This window comes from Podarcis bocagei (assembly GCF_964188305.1).
Source record: "Podarcis bocagei genome assembly, chromosome: 13".
Classification (NCBI taxonomy): domain Eukaryota; kingdom Metazoa; phylum Chordata; class Lepidosauria; order Squamata; family Lacertidae; genus Podarcis; species Podarcis bocagei.
The window spans coordinates 53389727-53412035 of record NC_138138.1 but is presented as its reverse complement, the minus strand read 5'-3'; the positions used below and the strand labels follow the sequence as shown (position 1 = coordinate 53412035).

General features: G+C 51.0%; 1 protein-coding gene across 1 annotated transcript in view; it reads left to right on the top strand.

Moving 5' to 3' along the window:
* Window positions 1-22309, top strand: part of DNAH2 (dynein axonemal heavy chain 2) — a 151895-nt gene that overhangs the window by 38700 nt on the left and 90886 nt on the right. The window contains exons 10-20 of the mRNA XM_081167651.1: window positions 646-733; window positions 1019-1224; window positions 1452-1581; window positions 3001-3183; window positions 9282-9496; window positions 9620-9766; window positions 12890-13046; window positions 14957-15196; window positions 15600-15788; window positions 16144-16291; window positions 20732-20924. Coding sequence (XP_081023777.1) covers window positions 646-733; window positions 1019-1224; window positions 1452-1581; window positions 3001-3183; window positions 9282-9496; window positions 9620-9766; window positions 12890-13046; window positions 14957-15196; window positions 15600-15788; window positions 16144-16291; window positions 20732-20924 — 1896 coding nt within the window. The remainder of the gene's footprint in view (window positions 1-645; window positions 734-1018; window positions 1225-1451; window positions 1582-3000; window positions 3184-9281; window positions 9497-9619; window positions 9767-12889; window positions 13047-14956; window positions 15197-15599; window positions 15789-16143; window positions 16292-20731; window positions 20925-22309) is intronic.

Genomic DNA, 22309 nt, shown 5'->3' with positions numbered 1-22309 from the left:
CTGGCCCCGGCTGTCTCTCCTGTTCCCCGATTCTCCTGGCTGTACTTCAGAAATAATGCAACATAATCTATCATTATGATTAGGGATGTCAGGCTTAAGTGGGTGCCTGGTCCTTGACAATTAAGTCTAAGTGTTACTTGTCTGCTTCAAATTCAAATTAGTGGGGCTGGATCAATATCGCAAAAGATATAAAGACATTTAACATGCGAGCGGCTCTGATGCAAGGCAGGCACGGCCAGGCCTGGATTAGGCACTCAAGCCGTGCTCCTGGGGCGAGGATCTCATATGTTCCCAGAGCTCTTTGATTAGATGATTTCTCCAGAACCCTCTTGCCTGCGGGGGTGGGTGGGAAGGGGCGGGGGAGAGAGAAAGACAAACAGGGGGTGACTGGCTGGCTATCTTTCAGCTTCTGTGTTCTTTCCCAGTATGCTTGGACTCTGTCTTGGGAAAGGTTCCATTGCTTTTTGTGTGTCCCCCCCCCCCCCGGATCTATATGGTCACTGGATGCACCCTCATCCTGTTTCTGACCCCTGTATGCCCCCTACGTGTATGGGTAGTCCCTTAGGCTGGGTGGGAAAACGGATCCCTTGCCCCCAAACATGACAAAAGCTGATTGTTCTCCTAACTATGCGACTCCTCACACAGGCTTTCTGGGAAGGGCTGGGTACTGGACCAGACCAGCATCTTTGCCCAGGTCGATGCCTTTGTCCAGCGTTGCAAGGACCTCCTGGAGGTACGTGGGATGTCACAGCAGAAGTTCTGGTCTCAGAAATTCATTCATTCTCTGATGTGTCCCCTGTTGCTCTCCCCATTTGGAAAGATCTGTGGGTGCATGCGGCTTTGATAACTGGGCTGGGTCTTTTGCAGGGCACTCTAGGCCCATGTGATTTGGGATCTGCCCGAAACATCAGGTTGCCTGACTGGGGATCTCCACAGGCTTTAGCCTTCCCCTGGAGGGCAGAGAAATGTCCGTGAGGAGCGGTACGTTTGGGTTAGGGATTTTATGTCTGCCCAATAGGTCTGCGAGAGCCAGCAGCACTTTGCGCGCTGGGAAGACGGCAAGCAGACCCCGCTGCCCTGCTTCTTTGGCCAGCGTGGGCCCCAGATGACCAGGAGCCTGCTGGAGATCGAGGAGACCTTCAACAAGTACCTCGGCCAGCTCCGCAATGTGAAGGGAGGAATCCTGGATGTGAAGAACACCTCTTGGCATGAGGACTTCAACCGGTGAGAGATCCCCCTGGCTGCCCTTGAGCTGGGAGGGCTGGCAGGAGACAAGTCTTCCCTTGGGTCCTTCATTCAGTATACAGAAGGAGGGAGGGAGCAGAGGATGCTGAGGAGGCAAGCACAGCATCTCCTGAGGCAGAGCCTGCTGCTCCCAGTCAGGGCACTGCACTCTACCTTCTCCTTCCAACGTCCTCTCCCTTCTCTCTGTGAATCCCTGGGGGCATCAGCTTCCGTGCTGGCATCAAGGACCTGGAGGTGATGACCCAGAACCTGATCACCTCCGCCTTTGAGACGGTGAAGGACGTGGAGCGTGGTGTGGAGATACAGGACATCTTCCATCACTTGGCATCGCGAGAGGTACTGCTAGCGACGGGCCCTGCGGCTGAATCTGAGGCAGGGCTGAGCTCTGTGGAGCTGGAAGGAGGAAGGGAGCATCGAGCTATCAACGGGATAAGACTATCAATGGCTACTAGCCATGGCGGCCTCCAGTGGGGGAGGTGGCACACCTCTGAACACCAGTTGTTGGGGAGCTCAAGTGGGGAGAGGCCTACTGAGCTCCTTCCTGCTTGTGGGTTTCCCTTGGGGGCATCTAGTTGCCCCCTGTGAAAGTGGGATCCTTTGGTCTGATCCTAGCTTTCCTTACAAGCAACTCTGAGTGTGGGCCTCTTTGCTCATAGTGGGCTTGAACATCTCTGTGGCATGAAAGTAGAGCTTGAGCAGGGATCACATTGGACAGAGTTCAGCCTTCTGGTCCTGAATGGGGTAACTGTGCCCCTGAAGGACCAGGTGCGCAGCCTGGGAGTCATTTTGGACTCACAGCTGTCCATGGAGGCGCAGGTCAGTTCTGTGTCCAGGGCAGCTGTGTACCAGCTCCATCTGGTACGTAGGCTGAGACCCTATCTGCCCGCGGACTGCCTCGCCAGAGTGGTGCATGCTCTAGTTATCTCCCGCTTGGACTACTGCAATGCGCTCTATGTGGGGCTACCTTTGAAGGTGACTCGGAAACTACAACTAATCCAGAATGCAGCAGCCAGACTGGTGACTGGGAGCGGCCGCCGAGACCATATAACACCGGTCTTGAAAGACCCACATTGGCTCCCAGTACGTTTCCGAGCACAATTCAAAGTGTTGGTGCTGATCTTTAAAGCCCTAAACGGCCTCAGTCCAGTATACCTGAAGGAGCGTCTCCACCCCCATCGTTCAGCCCAGACACTGAGGTCCAGCGCCAAGGGCCTTCTGGTGGTTCCCTCCCTGCGAGAAGCCAAGTTACAGGGAACCAGGCAGAGGGCCTTCTCGGTAGTGGCACCTGCCCTGTGGAACGCCCTCCCACCAGATGTCAAAGAGAACAACAACTACCAGACTTTTAGAAGACATCTGAAGGCAGCCCTGTTTAGGGAAGCTTTTAATGTTTGATGTATCACAGTATTTTAATATTCTTTTGGAAGCCGCCCAGAGTGGCTGGGGAAGCCCAGCCAGATGGGTGGGGTATAAATAATAAATTATTATTATTATTATTATTATTATTATTATTATTATTATTATTATTATTATTATTATTCTGTGACCTAGCTGGTACAATAGGAGCCAGCGGTTAGGCCGGTTGGCTGCTGACTCCCAATATGACCAGTATCTTGAGAGCTTCGTGGAGGCCTGAGCCAAGGAAATGCTTGGGAGTTTCAGGAGGACCTCAGAAGGCGGTTCATTCCAGCGGGGCGAGGGTCGGTGGCTTCTCATTGTGGGAAGGGTATCCCACCAGGCCTCTTTTCTCTGTCCCAGGCCATCAAGCGCACTTTCGACAAGAAGACGGTTGACATCTTCATGCTGTTCAACAGAGAGCTCTCCCTGGTCAACAAGGAGTTGAGCAAGAGGACCCCTTTCCTGCCGCCACACATGTGCCATTACTCAGGCCTGGTGCACTGGATGCGCGCTCTGCGACGGCGCATTGAGAAGCCCATGAATGTAAGGCTCTTGCTGTAAGGACTGCAATAGACCCCAGTGGCCGGCAGGGCTGGTCCCCCCATTAGGCAGAGTGAAACGTCCGCCTCGGGTGTCAGCTGCTGAGGAGCATGTAGTGGACTTGGCTTTGCGTGCTATGCGGCCTGTTCTGTTTCGTGTGAGCAGGAGTCGGGGGGACAGGAGTGGATTAGCATTCTGTCTCCAGCCCCCCAGGATTGCATCAGACATGCTGGTCGCTTCCTTTTCCTGCTCCGCCTGTTTACATAGAAGTGCATGGTTGGAAGGGACCCACAGGTCCCTGGAGTGCAGGAATCGCAGCTTTTGCTCCCACGGTTGTGAGTCATTCTCCTGTTCCTGTTAGGTTAGCTTTGCTCCTTTACCATTTTGCTCCTTTCCCCTGGCCAAGGTACCAGGCAAGGTTCAGATCTGGCAGAGGCTAGCTCTCCCCCTGATCCTGGCTCTTGGCTTTGTTGGGTGGAGCCAAGGCATACGATATCCGCAGGATACCCACCTTGGTATTCTGTCCTGCACTAGTGAAACAATGCTCAGTGATTTAGAGACTGCCCTTTCCTACAGTAATGCACGTCTCCTTCACATTAGTCTTGTTTTGCTTGGGCAGAGGGTGGGAAGGTATTCCTCTCCAGCCCTTCTAAGATTATTTTTTGGCGGGGGCAGCTATCTGCAGGTCAGCAAAACAACGGGCCCTTGGCATGGTCGCGGCGGCTGTTCTTTATTCATCAAGCAACCTCATCAATTTTTTTTTGTCTATTTCTCAGCTATTTACCTCAATAACATCCTCCGTCTCTGAGTTCCATCTGACAGGTTTAATTATACGTTGGGTAGAAACAAAACGGCTTTTCCACCATCAATCAAACCTCCCCCCACCCGGCTCCTCGCTCTGTGCACACTTGAAAATTGAAATTGCCAAAATCCGCGTTAGGATGTAAAGGAAAGCTGCCGGTAGATCAGCTCCCTTCTGAACCTCCCTGTCCAAAACCGGCTTCTCCCCTGCCAGGAGCCTTCCCTTTATGTTGATATTAGCTGGCAAACGCCTGGACCCCGGCGCTCCCCTGCCCTGCTTCTGATGTTTGTTGTGTAATGGCGAGGTGTGCCAGTCCCTGAACGCTGCTCTTGGCAGGCAGAGGAAACAGGCACTTTCATATTCTCTCTCTCTCTCTCTCTCTCTCTCTCTCTCTCTCTCTCTCTTTCTCAGCGTTTCTCAGGCCCAGGGTGTGTGGGATGCAAACGGTTTTGCTATGCTGTGTGGCAAGAAGCCTGCGGACAGCCAGGGCTCAAGGCTTCCCACTGGGATTGCCTGATTTCTCAAGTGCTGCCGGCCAAGTTGCAAGCTGAGATGGGGGTCATCAGGCAACTGGGCACGAAGACAAAGGCACACGGGTGGGGGCGTTTGTGGCCTGGGTGGGAGGGAAGAAGCCCAGCGGGACGGGTGAATAACCAATAAGTCTGGCGGCAGAATACGGGAGGTCTAGCAAGGCTGGGAAGCAGAATTTGCTTACTGATTTCTGTCTCTTTTTCTCTTCCACTTGGTTCTAGAGCAGCTCTCCCCAGCCAGCTGCCCTCCAGATGTTTTGGACCACAACCCCTGTCAGCCCCAGCCAACACAGGTTGTGTGATGGAAGTTGTAGTCCAGAACATATGGAGGGCTCCAGGCTGGCCAAGGCTGTCTAGAAACCTGCTGAGGTCAGGCAAGGAAAAAGTGAAGCCACCTCTGGGGCTGCGATCTCCTGGGTGACGCGGATGCCATTACGCAGTGGAATGCACATGCCTACACTTTCCGTTTCCCTCGCTCCCACTCCACCCTCCACGTGGCCCGTAGCTGGCAACCCACACTACGTCACCATTGTCACTGGACACATCAACTCAAAACCTGATTTGCACCCCACAAAGGCTCAGGTTTCTTGCAGTCCTCTTTTCACAAAATAAGTTTCCAGACCTCCTGACTGGGTGCTTCAGAATTAGAACTCAGGACTGTCGGTGTGGAAGCAGAAACTTCAAGCAGCTGGGCCAGTCTGGAAGCTGAGCTCCTGCTGAACTCAGCCCACCTTCCCCTGCCATTTTGCAGGAAATCCTGGGCCCTGATAGGCTCTTGAATTGATTGATTGATTGATTGATTGATTGATTGATTGGACTTGCAGGGCTGCATTCAACTAATTTTTGCTCAGGGTAGACCCACTGAAATTAATGGTCCATAGTTAGCCATGACCACTAATTTCAGTGGGCCTGCTCTGAGTAAAAACCAGTTGAATATAACCCATGATCCACTTTTTGAGAAAAGGTATCACAAAGCAGTTTACAATATATAAAACAGGATTTTAAAAACCTGTACAGGATACCACATAAAGCATACAAAATGTCCATTTCATGACTGTGCCAACACCTATAACAATGAACTCCACCCGACCCCAATATACCAGCCCTGATTTATGATCTGTTATTATTAAATTTATTACCAGCAGATCCCAGGACAGGTTACAACAATTTATAATTCAGAATTAGAAAATAGTCACAGGAGTAGGAGTTCATAGTCTCCAGCCGCTCTGAAAATTCCAGGACTGTCATGAAAGCCCATAACCCAAATTATCAAGGGGCTTTCCCTTCTGTAGGGACGCAGGTGGTGCTGTGGGTTAAACCACAGAGCCGAGGACTTGCTGATCAGAAGGTCGGTGGTTTGAATCCCCGTGATGGAGTGAGCTCCCGTTGCTTGGTCCCTGCTCCTGCCAACCGAGCAGTTTGAAAGCACGTCCAAGTAGATAAATAGGTACCACTCTGGCGGGAAGGTAAACGGCGTTTCCGTGTACTGCTCTGGTTCGCCAGATGCGGCTTAGTCATGCTGGCCACATGACCCGGAAGCTGTACGCTGGCTCCCTCAGCCAATAAAGCGAGATGAGCGCTGCAACCCCAGAGTCGTCCGTGACTGGACCTAATGGTCAGGGGTCCCTTTCCCTTTCCCTTTCCCTTCTGTACAGTGTTTCAATGTGTTACTGAAAGTTCAGAGGAAGGCTGCTGAATCTCAGAAGGGATGGTGTTTCACTGCTGCGGGGCCGCTGTTGAGAAGGCCCTATTATGGGTTTCCACCGGCCTATTATGGGTTTCCAGAAAACACCTATAACCCTTTCCTCTTCTCATCTTGAACTTCCTCTGTGCTGCACTTTTTTTTTTACCTCTGCTGCTGCTACTGGAATTTACCCAGTCACTTGCGCCCAGGGAATACTTTCCTGGCTATGTACATTCAAATGAAAAGGCAAAGTTCAGAAACGAGGGGTTTGGAACATGCCTTTTGGTAGACAGTGTCCCGGGGGAAGAATGATACGTGCGTCAGCACATATGTTTTGGATCTGATTCCTTCTGATCGCGCAGCTCCCCTTGCAGTATTATTTAGCATGGGATTTCCCAGCTGCTGACAGGTAGGGATCTGTTCACACATGACTGGAACGCAGCTGCTGCTTTTGCGGTGAGGCTTGCCAAGTCTGGACAGAACATTCTAGCTCAGAGAATGGGCCGCCTTTGATACAGGAGTGCCATTGTCCTTGGGTAGGGAGATGAGGGCAGTCTTGGGGTCACCTTGTTTCAAGGAAGTATGGGGAGAAGAAGACACATTATTCCACAACAGGTTTTGTTCGTGCCAGGGGTGCCAGTGTGGCTGCTCAGAGCTGTGGGTGCCATGCAACGTGCATGGCCCTGGCACTGAAATTTGTGGGTGCCCGGGCACTCAGGGCCCTGGGGAGTTGGCACTTATGGTTACCATATTTATGCCAGGGGAGTAAGTAACTATGGGGAGCAGCCCAGTAGGGCATGGATTGAAACTTCACCCCGTGCTGTGATCCTTTGGGGTCTGTTGCATGCGGGGAAAGGGTTCAATGCTTGCCACTTCGCTGCACTCCTAACCCCTGCTCTGCTGCATTTTAGGAGTGGGGATAAAGAAAAAAAATGGATATAAAGCTAATGCTATTAGGGAAGGCTTAAAGTGATAGAGTTGATTCCTAGAGAACTGAGGCTATAGAGAAGGAAATGGCTACAGCAATCTATACAGCCAGAATAACAACACAGTAGGTCATCAACACCTGGGGAAATTGTGCAGCTAAGTTTAAAAAAATAAGTTGGATTTTATTCGCACTGAGCAGGGGAAATGCAAGAGGGGGATTTTTGTTCGCAGCGCTGTGCAAGTGCCCTTTGAGTGAACAAAGTGTGGCTGTTCCACAGTCAGTGTCCAGTTTGGAAGCAGGCCAAGCCGTCCCTTCTCTGCTGGGTCCTTCTTGAAGGCCATCGGCGTTAACACCCTGGCCCACGACATCGTTTCCTGAGCGTTGGCTGGGAGACCATCACACTGGGGAAACCAACAAGTGGTGCCTGATTCAGCTTTGCTAATGACAAAAGCTCCTTAAAAGCTTTTTATATTTGTTATTTTGGCATTAATAATTGGCCCAATTTTTCTAGGTGACATATGTTGTTTTCTTTAGTACACCCACCGGAAAGAGTTTAATGGGCAACCAGGATTTTATTTTCCCATTTCGTTTGTGCCCACCGTTGACCCAAGTAGCGAACTAATGTTCTAGCTGAGCTCAAGACTGGGGGATGGATCCTGGGGGAGGAAGGAAAGAGGGGGGGGCGGGTGTGAAAAGCAGGTGAGCCTCAAAATCATCAGCTGCTCGGCTAGCATTCCTTCCTTCCAACTTGCAAAGACTAGGGTGTGTGCTGTGATAATTAAGTTAATATTACTCCTTTTCCAGTTAGGCATAGTCACATGCACTCTTCCAGTGCAAGAGGGGAGCCTGACTACAGGTAGAGAACCAGGACGCTGCGTTTTACTATGGTGGGAAATGGTGGTTGCCAACTTACTGTATTTCTGTGCTTAGGAGAACATCGATCTGCTGGAACATTTTAAGTGAATAGGAGAGGCAGAGCATCAGTCCCTGACGGCCTCTCGGGTGATGGAAAAGACCCTGTGCCCCAGATGCTTCTTCGCATAGTGCACAGTTAAACTGTGGAACTCCCTGCCACAGGAGGCAGCGACGGCCACGAGCTAGAATGGCTTTAAAAGGGGGTTAGACAAATTCATGGAGCATAAGGCTATTGGTGTCTACTAGCCAGGGTGGCTATGTCCTGTCTTTGCTGTTGGAGGCGATATACCTCCGAATGCCAGTCAGTTGCTGGGGGTTACATGTAGGGAGAGTGCTATTGTGTTCTGGTCCCGCTTGCCAGCTTCCTGCAGACACATTTTGGGCCCCCACGAGAATGGGATGCTGGACTAGGATGTCAACCTGATTCAGCTGGGTTCTTCTTACGTTGGAGAGCCACTGCTGCTCAGAATGGGTGGGCAAATCCCTGGGCCTGCATCTTCAGTGTGTGAGAAGGTTTGTCGTTCTTGTTGTTTAGTCGTTTTGTCGTGTCCGACTCTTCGTGACCCCCTGGACCAGAGCATGCCAGGCACTCCTGTCTTCCACTGCCTCCCGCAGTTTGGTCAGACTCATGCTTGTAGCTTCGAGAACACTGTCCCACCATCTCGTCCTCTGTCGTCCCCTTCTCCTTGTGCCCTCCATCTTTCCCAACATCAGGGTCTTTTCCAGAGAGTCTTCTCTTCTCATGAGGTGGCCAAAGTCTTGGAGCCTCAGCTTCAGGATCTGTCCTTCCAGTGAGCACTCAGGGCTGATTTCCTTAAGAATGGAGAGGTTGGATCTTCTTGCAGTCCATGGGACTCTCAAGAGTCTCCTCCAGCACCAGAATTCAAAAGCATCAATTCTTCGGCAATCAGCCTTCTTTATGGTCCAGCTCTCACTTCCATACATCACTACTGGGAAAACCATAGCTTGAACTATAGAGACCTTTGTCGGCAAGGTGTGGTCTCTGCTTTTTAAGATGCTGTCTAGGTTTGTCATTGCTTTCCTCCCAAGAAGCAGGCGTCTTTTAATTTCATGGCTGCTGTCACCATCTGCAGTGATCATGGAGCCCAAGAAAGTAAAATCTGTCCCTAACCCTGCACACCTGGCTGGCCATCTTTGCAAGGACGAGCGGTGTGTCTGTTGCCTCCTGGGAGCTACCTTGCGAGGCTCCTGAGCAAGGCCCTCTCCTCTCCTCCTTGGCAGTGCCTCACCAAGGCCCACTTCATCCCCCACATTGGGACCGGAGAAGAGAGCTTCCAGACCTACCAGCTGCTCATCCAGGCCATGGACGAGATTGAGCGGAAGACCTTCCACGAATGGACCCAGACCCTGGACAAGGACAGCCTGAAACGCCTGGACACCCCTCTCCTCATTTTGAGCACGGAGAAATCCGGGATGCTGGACATCAATTTTGACAAGTGAGCGAGCTGATTGGTGGCGGTGGGAGGCGGTGGGGAAACCTTGCACCGTGGAGCCTGGGCAGGTGCTGGGAGGCCAGACATCCCTCCCACCCCTTGTGCCTCTGTCCCTTCTCTTTCCAGGCATTTGCTGAAATTATTTGTGGAAATCCACTACTGGGAAAGGGTGCTCTTTGAGATCCCCCACTACGTGGTCGAGGTTTACGAAAGGAAAGAGGACCTGCGCAACCTGAGAGAGAACCTGCTGCTGGTGGCACGAGACTATAACAGGTACGCTGGCCATTTCGGGAGGGTGATTGCTCTCTTCCGCTCTCGTCATTTGCAGATTCTTTAGCTGCGATTCCTGCATTTGGGGGGGGGGTTGGACTAAATGACCCCTTGCCGCCCCTTCCAGTTCTACAGTTCCGTGGAACAGAACAAGTGAATTTCACAAACGCTGGTGCTTCTCACCTTACAGCCAGCCAAGGCTAATTTGTCCTCCCTGCCTGCTGCAATCAGTGGCCTGGGTTATGCCACTTAGGACAGAAGGCAGCTGCTTTTTTGAATCTCTGGTTAACACGTGTCTGGATGGCAGGTAACAACTAGAGGCACCTTTTAGCCGCTCCTCCCACGCTCATCTGAATGCCCCCCCTTTCTCATTGCTTTGGAAAGGATTTGAATGTTATGATTTGTAAAGGGTCGGGCACTGTGCAAAGATGGCGGCATTCCTTTGTTTCGTGGAAATGTTTCCAGGTGTCTGGGTTGCAGGGCGGAGGAGAGGGGACTCTGGGCCCTAGAAGCTTTGACCTCAAAGGCCAGGGCTGACCCTGTGGTCCATTCATAGCACCTCCTCTTGTCTCACTAAAGGAATCCTCCTTCAGTGGAGGGTGGTATCCGTATACAGTGGTACCTCAGGTTACATACGCTTCAGGTTACATACGCTTCAGGTTACAGACTCCGCTAACCCAGAAATAGTGCTTCGGGTTAAGAACTTTGCTTCAGGATGAGGACAGAAATCGCGCGGCAGCAGCAGGAGGCCCCATTAGCTAAAGTGGTGCTTCAGGTTAAGAACAGTTTCAGGTTAAGAACAGACCTCTGGAACGAATTAAGTACTTAACCTGAGGTACCACTGTATGTGTTTTAGATTCCACTTGATTTTGTAGACAGGGCTATGCAAAACAGACTCGGGGGCTTCATCCTCATTATCCCCCCCCCCCCCAGTTCATGCTCCCTCTGAAACCCTCAGTCTGCAACAGCGGCCTGGCTGGACCATTCTCTTTAGGGAGGAACGGGGCTAAAACAAACATGAGGCACACAGAAAAGTCATTTGGGAGGCCTGGGGTGAGCTCTCCCACCTGGGCAATGGAAATCTCCCAGTTCTTCCTGCTTCTGTTTCCTGGGAAGGAGGACATCCCACCGTCCTCCTCCTCCTTGCATGGCTCATGATGGTCCAAGGGATGCTGTGTTGGCAACGTACAGAAGCAATGTCTGGAGCCCCCCATCCCGAACCCAAGTGTTGCTACTGTCGCCTCTCCTGCCGCAGGAGAGTTCAGTTCCTCCCGCCACCCCAACTCCCACATGCTCTGATGGGTGGTTGGGGGGGGGGTTGATCAGGAGGTTCCTGCGGCATCAGCCTCGCTTCCATATTATGGCGTCGCCGCGTTCATAAGGCGATCAGAAGAGCGGTTTGCTTCCTGACTAAGATTTCCGAAGGTGCGGTGGGCAAGGAGGGGGCTTTCTCTCCCTCCCCCCTTTTGCTTTGCCACAGTCTCCTTTTTGAAGTGTGACACGGAGGCGTTTCTCTGCAGAGAAAGTGTTGTTCGAAACGAGCTTTGTCTTGGCAGCTGTATTTTTATCATGACACAAGTGTAAGCATTTCTTTTGTGCTAGCTTTTTCCCCACTTGGGAATTAATTGGAGACCAAGCTGGTGCGGCAGGAGAGAAAGGGGCAGCATTCAATCCCTCTTTCTCATCAAACTCTCCCGGTTAGCTCAGGGAAGGCTGCCTGAGACCATCCTGTGCGCTGGGCTTTTATTTGGATCAGCATTCAGACGCAAGAGGCTTTTAAGATACACACAGGGGAGAATCGCGCCCGCGAATCCCCCAGGTTAATTAGTCTGGGATAAAGATCACCTCCTCATTCTCTATTAACAATCACCAATGCAGACAAGAATAAATGACAGTTTGCCCTAAATAGGGACTGAAACTGTGCGTGCCATTCTACTTAGCGAAGACTATGAGTAAAAGGTAAAGGAAAGGTTTAGATTGCCAGTTCACATTACGTAGCGATGGCCACCAGGTCAGACAATTTTAAAAAGGAATTAGATGAATTCAAGGAGCAGTCAAAGCGCTGTTAGGCGTGATGGCTATGTGGAACACCCATGTTCAAGGGCAGTCTATATCTGAATAACATGGGTTCTGAGGAGCAACAGTTGGGAAGGTCTGCTGTCTTCATGCTCCTGCTTGTGGGTTGGCTGTAGTGGGAAATAGGGAGCCGGACTAGGGGGTCCATTGGTCTGATCCAGCAGCCGGGCTCTCTGACAGCATTCTTTTTTATATATGTATAAAATATTTTTTATTAATTTTTAGCATACAAAATTTTTTAAGACGTACCACACAAATTATTATACATATGTCCTTGTTTGGATTTCCTTCAGCATCTCTGATAGCCTTCCATCTTGATTATTTCTCCTGCAATTCTTAATATTGCCTTTACATTTTCTAGCAAATCATTTCTCCCTTTCCATTTTTACAATATTTCTTAAATTACTCCTCACAGAACTTCTTGTAGTCCTACAAACGTAATCTCATCATCACAAATACTTTTCAGATACTCAGTAAATTTAGTCCAGTCTTCGGTAAACCTCTGGTCCCGCCGGTCTCGGATCCTTCTTGTTAGCTTATCTAATTCTGTGTAGTCCATCAATTTCATCCTCCATTCTTCTAATGTTGGTAGTTCTTCTTGCTTCCATTTTTGGGCCAATAATATTCTTGCTGACAGCATTCTTAAGGGAACATGAATATATGCCCATAGAGATTTGCGCCAGTCCCGCCTCAGAGACCTGCAATCACAATGATTTAGGGCAAATCAGGTGCACCTGGAAGGATCCACCATGATGCGAATGATTGATTACCTGCCATTCACCCTCAGAAGGTCCCAGGGTGGGTTACAGTAACACAAACAGCACAGTCCAGAACCACATAAAACCAACCCCAGATGCAAAGACAATTATGCACTAACGAAGAGCGTTCGGGTAGATCGCAGAAATACTTTTCGGTCGTCAGGGGCTAGGGTCGTGTATTTTGGCTGCAAGACTTCGGTCTTTGCAACCTTTGGGCCGGTTTGGTGGGGAAGGAAGGGCTGCTTCTGTGGCTGGGTCTCATCCCTCTCCCTCTGCCGCCCCTGGTGCTCAGGATCATCGGCATGCTATCTGCGGAGGAGAGAGGCCTCTTCCGGGAACGCATCCGCTACCTGGACAGGAAGATCCAGCCTGGCCTGAAGAAGCTGCTCTGGTCCCTCAAAGGAGCAAGCACCGTCTTTATATCGGAATGCCGGCTCCACGCCAGCAAGGTCAGGCTCAGGGGCGTCTTACCCACAGACAGATTTTGTGCCAGATTTTGGAGGGCGCCACAGGCTGAGTGTCCGGGAAGGAGAGTCAGGGCGCGCTCCCTTCCCCGCTCTGGGGCAGCCCGTTCCTCTCCTCTCAACCACCCATGCTGCGTGCTGCGTCCGGCTCAGGGAAGCCCCTTTGCGTCCCCTCCTACTGGGGCTGCCTGGGCGCCTGGCGGGTGCAATCGGGGAGGGCACAGGGTGAGGCAGGCGTGTCTCTCCCATCCCTCTCTGGCTGCGTCGCTGCTTGCGCGCCTCCCTGCGGAGTTTGTGAGCAGAGCAGGGAAGCGCCCTGTGCAATCCTGGCACCAAGTGAGGACGGTAGAACTGGTGAGCCACCTCATCTGCTTGCTGGCCCTTTCTGGATGGGGGCAGGTAAGGGGCACCGGGCACTTAGAGGGAGGCTTCGCTGGAGGGCACGGGAGGCCTTCTGGGCTGCGATCCGGGTGCCTCTTACTTACGTGCAGCGCTGAGCGCGCATTGGACCACGCAATGTAAACTAGCCAGACCAAAGTCCCCTCCCCCTTAAAAAAGGTTGACAACTCTGGGAAAGGGGGGGAGGGCAGCGGCGGCAGCGAGATATTTACCCCATGGCGCCGGATATGCTTAAGATGGCCCTGGTCAGGCTGCTTTCTGCCCTGGGGTGCTGGGGACCTTGCAGGCCGTGGGAGGTCTTCCCTTCCCAGACCTCTGAGGGACAAGGTGGGCGGGCAATTCTAGGGATGTTCTGGGCAGGCTTTCCTTTCTCCAAAATATCTGTTCTGCCTTAGGACTTGTCTGCTCTCCACACCACTTACTGTGCTATGCAAACACTTACTTTTCCAACGGGGGCTTATCTACACGTCCTCTTGTTCCACTGCTTTTCTCCGGGGAAAACTGCTCTTCACTGCTCAGTTGGAGCAAATGGCAATTCGAGTTTCCCCCAGATTGCTATTTGTTCCGATCTATAGCAAAAGAACGGGGTCTCCTTTGGAAAGGAGCGGAGCAAGGGAATAAGGCCCATGCTTTCTAGGCAGCGCACAAGTGAAGTTTGGATGAAATCCTGATTGGGAGGCAGTTCCCTGGGCTTCCTCTCTGCCGCAAAGAGAACTTCTAAAAAGGAGCCAAAGCCCCTCCCCCCCCCGCTTGGCCAGCCCCTCTTGTTGCCGTGCCCCCTTGTCTGAAGTCTTTTCCCACCCCCACAGTTATCCTCCGGTTGCCACCCCTCCTGTCCTCCACCTCCAGTGACTGTGGCTTCCTGTGGTGTTATCAAAGTGGCGTGGACATCTGGGGCTATTGGGTTGTTTTTTTAATTTTTATTATGTATTTTGTGGTTTTAGATATTGATTTTATTCTGTGAACTGCCCTGAAACCCCTGGGTATAGGGTGGTATATAAATTCAATTAATCATCATCATCATCATCATCTGCAGGCAGGGGATGATGACAAAGGGGGACACGTCCTCTCTCCCCAGATGAGCCACAGCCCCCAGATACCCACCTTTCCATCTTCCTACTGTTAATATTATTATTACTATTATTTTAAATGCATGTTTAGCACCTGTAGAACCTGGGTGATATGAGGCCAAATGTACAGGCACTATTTGTGTGAGAAAAAAGCCTTCAAATGTTTTAATTTCTCCCCCTCTCGGCAAAATCCCTGCGGAAGCCCCTACCTGGCAGTGCTGCCCATTTCCCTTCTGCTCTTTTCCTCGTGGCTCCAGGGCTGCTCTGCAGGATTTCCCCAGGCCTCTCTTAATGCAGCAAGGGGGCTGGTCTCCACACTAGGCATATGGGTTTGGTGCCTCTTCCAGCGCTAAGTCTGCCCCGCTTTCCCCTCCTGAACCTACTTAAGTCTCTTCCTCCCCCCTTCCCTTTGGCTTTCCCACACAGGTGCAGAACATTGTGAATGAATACAAGGCCTCCACCTTGGCCATCGCCCGCAAGGCCCAGCAGATAAGCGAGGCTTTTCTGGTGCGCATCACTGGCAAAAGGGTCTACAACGACCTGGAGTTTGAGGAGGACCAAGAGGACCACCGGGACTTGGTGCAGAAGAAACTGGTCACCATCCACGAAGAGTGCATTGACATCATGCGGCAGACATACGAAGTCTTTAAGAACGATGGGCCGGAGGTGAGGAGGCCGGGAAGGCCAGTCTTCCTGCTTTGCGCAGCCTCGTTTGGAGTGCTTTGGAAAGAGCTGAACCACGCTGAAGGGAAGTGAAGCACACTGCGTGTTTGATTCCTGTATCTGCCAGCAGGTGGTGCTGTGGCTCCCCTTAGCTTTGTTGTGAGCTTTGTTGTGGAATGACAGTCCCAGCAGAGGCCGTGACATTTCGCTGAAGTGCTGAGCGTGCATATGGAGGAAGGTGGGGCTGTCTGGGCATTGGGCCAGCTGTTCCCTCATTAGCAGGCTCCACTTGTCCTTGGCATCCCTGGGCAGAGTTGCTTCCAGAGGGATTCAGGGGCACAACTTGATCCTAGAAAGAGTGAACATTTCCCCACTTGTCCCTCCTCCCCCTCCTCCCGCCCCCCAGGTCCATCAGCACTGGTACAACTACACCACGAAGATGGACAGGATGATGGAAGACGCCCTGCGCCTCAATGTCAAGTGGTCCCTGATGGAGCTCTCCAAAGCCATCAATGGCGATGGCAAGAGCAGCCCCAACCCCCTCTTCAGGGTGAAGGTGATTCTGCAGGACAACTATCCAGGCCAGACCCCTCAGGTGAGCCTCGGCCTGAGCTCTTCAGGGAAGCTGCTCCGAAGCCCCACATCTCGCCATTCACCTATTTTAATTTTGAAATGCAGAACCCCAGTGTCATGTCGGAAAATAATTGCAGGGTGGGAAGAATGTGTGTGGATGCCGCTGCGTCACATTTTGCAATTGCACATGATGATCATGGTGAAATAAGCACTTGCTGATAAAAAATATATATATTACCAGATTTTCTTTCTGCTCAGGTCCCAACCCTAGCCCTGGGGCTCTGGTGTGGAGAGTGATGCTCAGCGCTTCTTCTCTAGGGAGTTTGCTTTGGGCTTCTTCCCCCTTCCTGCTGACCCGTTCCCTTTGGCTTCTGCAGGTGGAGTTTTCTCCAACGCTCGCCCAGCTGGCCAGCATGGTCAATGACATCAGCACCCACCTGATCACCAGCATCTCCGTCTTCCGCCACCTCCCAGAGATCCTCGTCAGGCGCAAGTTTCCCCGGGACCCCATCTACCTCCTCGTGGGTAAGGAGGCTGCTTTGGCTTGAAGGCGTTGTCCAGGCAGCTCAAATTGTCGGTTCTTCACAGACAGGCCTTCTTTGGGGCTTCTGTCCCTCTCCCATGCCAGATCTGAGGCCACTGGGCCACCTCCTCTCACATTCAAAGCTTGCATCAAACAAAGCCCACCAGGACTGGGCGCTTCCGAGCCCAGCCAGGAATGACGGTCAGTTTCAAAGTCTTATTCAGTTACTTATTTCATTTTATATTTTTTTTTGTAAATTTTTTTATTAAGTTTTAACAATGCACAGTATAAAAGAAAAAATACAGAGACAAGAACAAAAGAGATATAAAAATACAAAATACATACTGCAAAATACAACAATACAAACATTAAGCACAAAAATACGAAAATGCATACATTAAAAAACTAATAATAAAAAAGAAAAAACACATATAGGAAAAACACAAAAATTCCCTCTTTCTTAGTTTTATATCTTAAATTCACATATTTTCCTGACTTCCTCGCATCCCCCGTTCTTGTATCCCTTTTAAAAGTTGGTTCAGCAAATTCATAGCCCTTAATTTATCTGTTGTTGGTTTAATCTTAAATTTTATCTTGTTGCTAGAACCCCCACGAGGACGCGGGTGGCGCTGTGGGTAAAAGCCTCAGCGCCTAGGGCTTGCCGATCGAAAGGTCGGCGGTTCGAATCCTCGCGGCGGGGTGCGCTCCCGCTGCTCGGTCCCAGCGCCTGCCAACCTAGCAGTTCGAAAGCACCCCCGGGTGCAAGTAGATAAATAGGGACCGCTTACCAGCGGGAAGGTAAACAGCGTTCCGTGTGCTGCGCTGGCTCGCCAGATGCAGCTTTGTCACGCTGGCCACGTGACCCGGAAGTGTCTCCGGACAGCGCTGGCCCCCGGCCAATAGAGTGAGATGGGCGCACAAACCCCAGAGTCTGTCAAGACTGGCCCGTTCGGGCAGGGGTACCTTTACCTTTAGAACCCCCACAGTTCATTTCAATGTCATCAACATTCAGAAATTTTACAATATTTCTGCGAATAGATTTTAAATCAGTTACTTATTTCATACTTTATTTTAGGAATTCTTAACCCCACCCTTCAGCTAGGTTGCTGAGATGGTTTAAAAAACAGAATAAAAACAACGGGTTATAGCCGATGTGATGCCAAGTAACGTGTTTAGTCGGCACAAGGATTTACGCTTGTTCAGTGGAACTTGCCCCTCCTTCATGCCCCCTAAATCTGTTCTAGGGGTTCTGCGATTCCTCTGGGGGTGGGGATTTCGGAGAGGAGGGTTGCATAAATGTAAATCCTTGCACTGATGAGACGCCTTAGTTGGAGACTAAATAAAAGCTGATAAAGGCATGCTAAAGGCAGGAGAATTGTGGAAGACCTGACTAAGCTGATGAGCAGGGCGAAAACTATCTAAAATCCTGGGAGAAAGCCTTTCAGGGGGAAAAACCCCAATGGTTTAGTCTTGCCTTAGGTGTTGGTTGTCTCCAAGTGGCTATAACTCCCCCATCACACTTGGAGACATTCGCACACACAAGCAGAAGCACCTTTTGGATAAAGCCAACTGTTTTGCCTGTGATTGGTGCTGAAATGACATTGGAGGAAGCACTGGGTGAGCCTCTCTGAGGGCAGCATTCAATCATAATCATCAGGAAATCATCAGAGAACATTTGCATAAACATGGTAGATGCCAGGCCCGAGAGCAGATGGGCCTGGAGATGCAAAATGGGTGGCAGTTCCTGGGATTCGAACCCCAGTCTCCTAGGTCCTAGGCCATGGCTAGGTAAACTAAGCCCCATGGGCTGGATCTGGCCCAATTGCCTTCTATATCCGGCCCGCAGAAGGTCCGGGATTCAGCGTGTTTTTACATGAGTAGAATGGTCGCTTTTATTTAAAATGCATCTCTGGGTGATTTGTGGAGCATAGGAATTTGTTCACTGTCCCCCCAAAATACAGTCTGGCCTCCCACAAAATCACCACACCCCCTCCACCAATCCTCTTGCCTCTTGGTCTATGCCTAAAATTGGGGGGGGGGCATCAGAAGCCCTATTGGGGAGGGAGGAATGGTGTGCAAGTGGCATTTTACGGAAGGGCAGTATAAAGGGTTAGGAGACGCCCAGAGCATTATTAAACAAAGCAGTGATTTGTGGAGTGCATTTTATGGGGCGATGGGATGGAATTTAGTAGCTGCGGAGTTTGTTAGTTTTGAGCTGGGAAGGGGGCTGAGCCAAGCTGGCCTCCCTGTTAGCTCGGGAGTCATTACATGGTCTTTAGCAGTCCTTGCGTAGTGCAGCTGGCAAGCAAAGGAGAGCTGTGGAATTTGCAAGGGGTTGCAGTCAAGGAGAGAGCGAGGAGGGCGAGAGGTGCACTCTGAACTCCAGCCACGTATGAACCTGAACCGACTGCGCACACAAGCTTTCAGCTCACCTCCTCCTGGCTTTTGTCTCCTTCTCCTCTTCTCCCCCTCCCTCCCCACCGCTTCCTTCAGCCTCTTTTCTGGGCTGAGTCCCAGCAAGACTTGGGTGTTATTCTGCCGTTGCTGCTTTCCCTTACCTCCCCCCCCCCACCTTCCTGGCAGATGCTCGCACATTAGGCTTGTTTGTGTCTCCATGTGTGATTCATGGTGCTGGTTTTGCATCTCCTGGAAGCTCTGCGGGAAGTCTGGGTAGTTAGGTGACGCTTGAGTAATAGAAGACCTGTGCGGGAGGTTCAGGCTGAGCCGGGCGCCTTCCCCCGTATGCCGGAAAAGGGGTCAGGGAATGAAGGTGCCTTTGGTTCGCACCTGATAATTGTTCCCGGCTTCTGCTAAAACAGCCTTTGCCAAGCTGGTGCCCCCTGGATGTCTTGTATCGCAACTGCCATCAGTTCCCCAGCAACAGAGGGCACCAGCTCTGCAAAGGATGCTGTAAAAGAAAGCCTGTAGGGCTTGTTTTCCTGGTGGTTTGTGAAGCTTGGAGGGGAGATGATGATGATGATAGCCAGATACCAGAAGGGCTGTCACATGGAAAAAGCTGGTTTTCTTCTGCTCTGGAGAGTAGGACCCGAACAATTGCAGGGGGTTGGACTAGATGGCCCTTGGGTCCCTTCCAACTCCAGAGATTCTATGATTCAACGGATTCAAGTCACAAGAAATGACACTGCGATTAAATGTTAGGAAGAACTTTCTGACGTTAGGAGCTGTTTGACAGTGGAATGGACTCCTTCCTTTATTGGAGGTTTTTAAGCAGAGGTTGGGTGGCCACCTGCCAGGGATTCTTGAGCTGTGATTCCCGCATTGCAGGGGGTTGGACTAGGTGGTCCCTTCCACCTCTATGATTCTATGAGTCCTTGGAAGACACCAGAGCACTGTATCACGGAAGGCAAAGATGATTTGGGAAACTGTGTCATCACCCCCTTTGCCACTGGACAGGGTGGCCTACCAGTTGTGCAGCTTCTGTCCTCCTGGGGCAGCTGGGAGACAGGGGGGGCACAGTGCAGAAGGAAAGGGTTAACACTGCCACCTCTGCTGCCACCAGGGCCCTGATCCAGATTAGGCTCCTCCCTTGCGTTGCATGGAGGAGGCCCGTCCTATTGCCTGCCCTGAATCTGCTGCCCATCCATGTTGGTTCCAGTATTCTCAGAGTGGGGGGGACGGGACGTTCCCTCCACCCATGCTCCCTCCCGCTGCCTTGTTCCTTCTGCCCACCGTTTTTATTTAAACAAAAAAACCCCAAACCTATTTTAAGGCATTGCTATTTTTGTCATTTTTTAAAAAAACTTTTCAGTATATGAATCATATCATAACATATTGTCCCCCCTTTTTTTTTTAGCTGTATGGTTTGCTGTCTTGTGCGGATATAGTTCAGAAAGGCAGTTTGTAAATATTTTAAATAAATAAACATATTTGATCATGCTTTCTACCAATTTACCCAATAAATCCTGAATCGCTGCTGCTGCTGCTGCTGCTGCTGCTTCTTTTTTAAAAAGGAGCCTACTTTGGCTACTTTCAAAGCCTCTTGTTTGGAGGCCAATTTTAGTTAGAAGTTGTACATTTTGTGAGAGGTTCAGCAGTGTCGCCTTTGAGTTCCTTAAGAAGTCCTGGGGTGGGTGCTACTGGGGCCTGTTGCATGGCTAATTTTGATGGCATGGGCCCTCCTGCTCGTCTCCATTCTGCCTGATGTTGAATGGAAAATAACATAGCGAAACTGACTTGCGAGGTGGTGTGTTGTTCGATAAGAGATTGAGTGGTTGGGGGGGGGGAAGGCTTGTTTAATTTCATTGTACACAGGTTGTACAATGACAGTAAAAGTATTATTATTATTATTAGATGCCTGGAAAGCATGAGCTTAGTCCAGGAGGACTGGTTGCTTGACTGCCAGGAGCTGATGGCCTTGGCGTGGAGTTTGCTGGTGTCGCTGTCATGACAGCATCACAAATTTCGTCTTTATCCTCCCCCAGAGCGCGACGAGGACATAAAGAAAATCCAGTCGCAGATCAGCGCCGGCATGCAGTCCAACGCGACACACCTCCAGGCGTACCTGAAGACCTGGGATGTGTACCGCGAGATTTGGGAGGTCAACAAGGATGCCTTCATCAACCGCTACCGGCACCTCAACCCTCTGGTGTCGTCTTTCGATGCGGACACTGCTCGGTAAGAGGGCTTGAGGATAAACCTATAAGGGTCTCTTTGGAACTCCCCACGCTCAGAGGTGAGGGGGTCAACAATGATGCTCGTAGCCCAACAAGAGGGGGGGATTGTTTCCTTCATGCCCTGCGTGAGCCACTAAGATTGCGCCATCAGTTTTCCACCTGGAAAGTCCAGCCGGATCTCGTTCTCGGCTCTTGAGCCTGCAGACTGCAAGGCGGGATCAATACAATAGAAGTTGGCATTTGGGCAAATCCATAGGCACAGCAGGTGCAAATGTGGTTGCTCCAGAGAACTTTGCGAATGAAAGACCGTATGGAAGAAAGACAGGGCTGTGCTTTGAAAGGGACCAGAAGGCGGGGTGGGGAAGGGGGGGTGCGATTCAGGAGGCAAAGGTTTGAGAGCTCCACTGAGAGGGCTGTGTAACTAGCAGGGGCCAGTCACTTGTTGGAAAGGTGGAATCTGCCCCTGCAGGCATGTGGGGCCAAGGTTTCTCATTTAGGGCCTGCTATCTCTCAGTTGCCAGTAGTACACCAGGCTTGACAGCAGTGCATATGAAAAGGATCTTGGGGTCTTAGTAGAACACAAGCTGAACATGAGTCGACAATGTGACGCATCAGCAAAAAAAGCTAACGCTATTCTAGGCTAGTATCCAGGTCAAGGGAAGTAATGTTGTTGTTGTTGTTGTTTAGTCGTTTAGTCGTATCCGACTCTTCGTGACCCCCTGGACCAGAGCACGCCAGGCACTCCTGTCTTCCACTGCCTCCCGCAGTTTGGTCAAACTCATGCTGGTCCCTTCAAGAACACTGTCCCACCATCTCGTCCTCCGTCGTCCCCTTCTCCTTGTGCCCTCCATCTTTCCCAACATCAGGGTCTTTTCCAGGGAGTCTTCTCTTCTCATGAGGTGGCCAAAGTCTTGGAGCCTCAGCTTCAGGATCTGTCCTTCCAGTGAGCACTCAGGGCTGATTTCCTTCAGAATGGATCGGTTTGATCTTCTTGCAGTCCATGGGACTCTCAAGAGTCTCCTCCAGCACCATAATTCAAAAGCATCCATTCTTGGGCGATCAGCCTAGTACCGGTTTATTTGGTCTTGGTCAGATGCCACCTGGAGTCCTGTGTCTAGTTCTGGGCACCACAATTTAAGAAGGATATTGATAAGCTAGAATGGGTACAGAAGACGGTGACCAAGATGATCAGGGGACTGGAAACCAAGCCTTCAGGAAGAACAGTTGAGGGAACTGGGGGAGATTTGCCCAGAGAAGAGAAGACTGAGGAGTGATATGAGAGCCCTCTTCAAACAGCTTAAGGGCTGCCAGCTTGTTTTCTGCTGCTCTGGAGGGCAGGACTCGAACCAGGGGCTCTAAGTTACAAGGAAGGAGAGTCCAACTAAC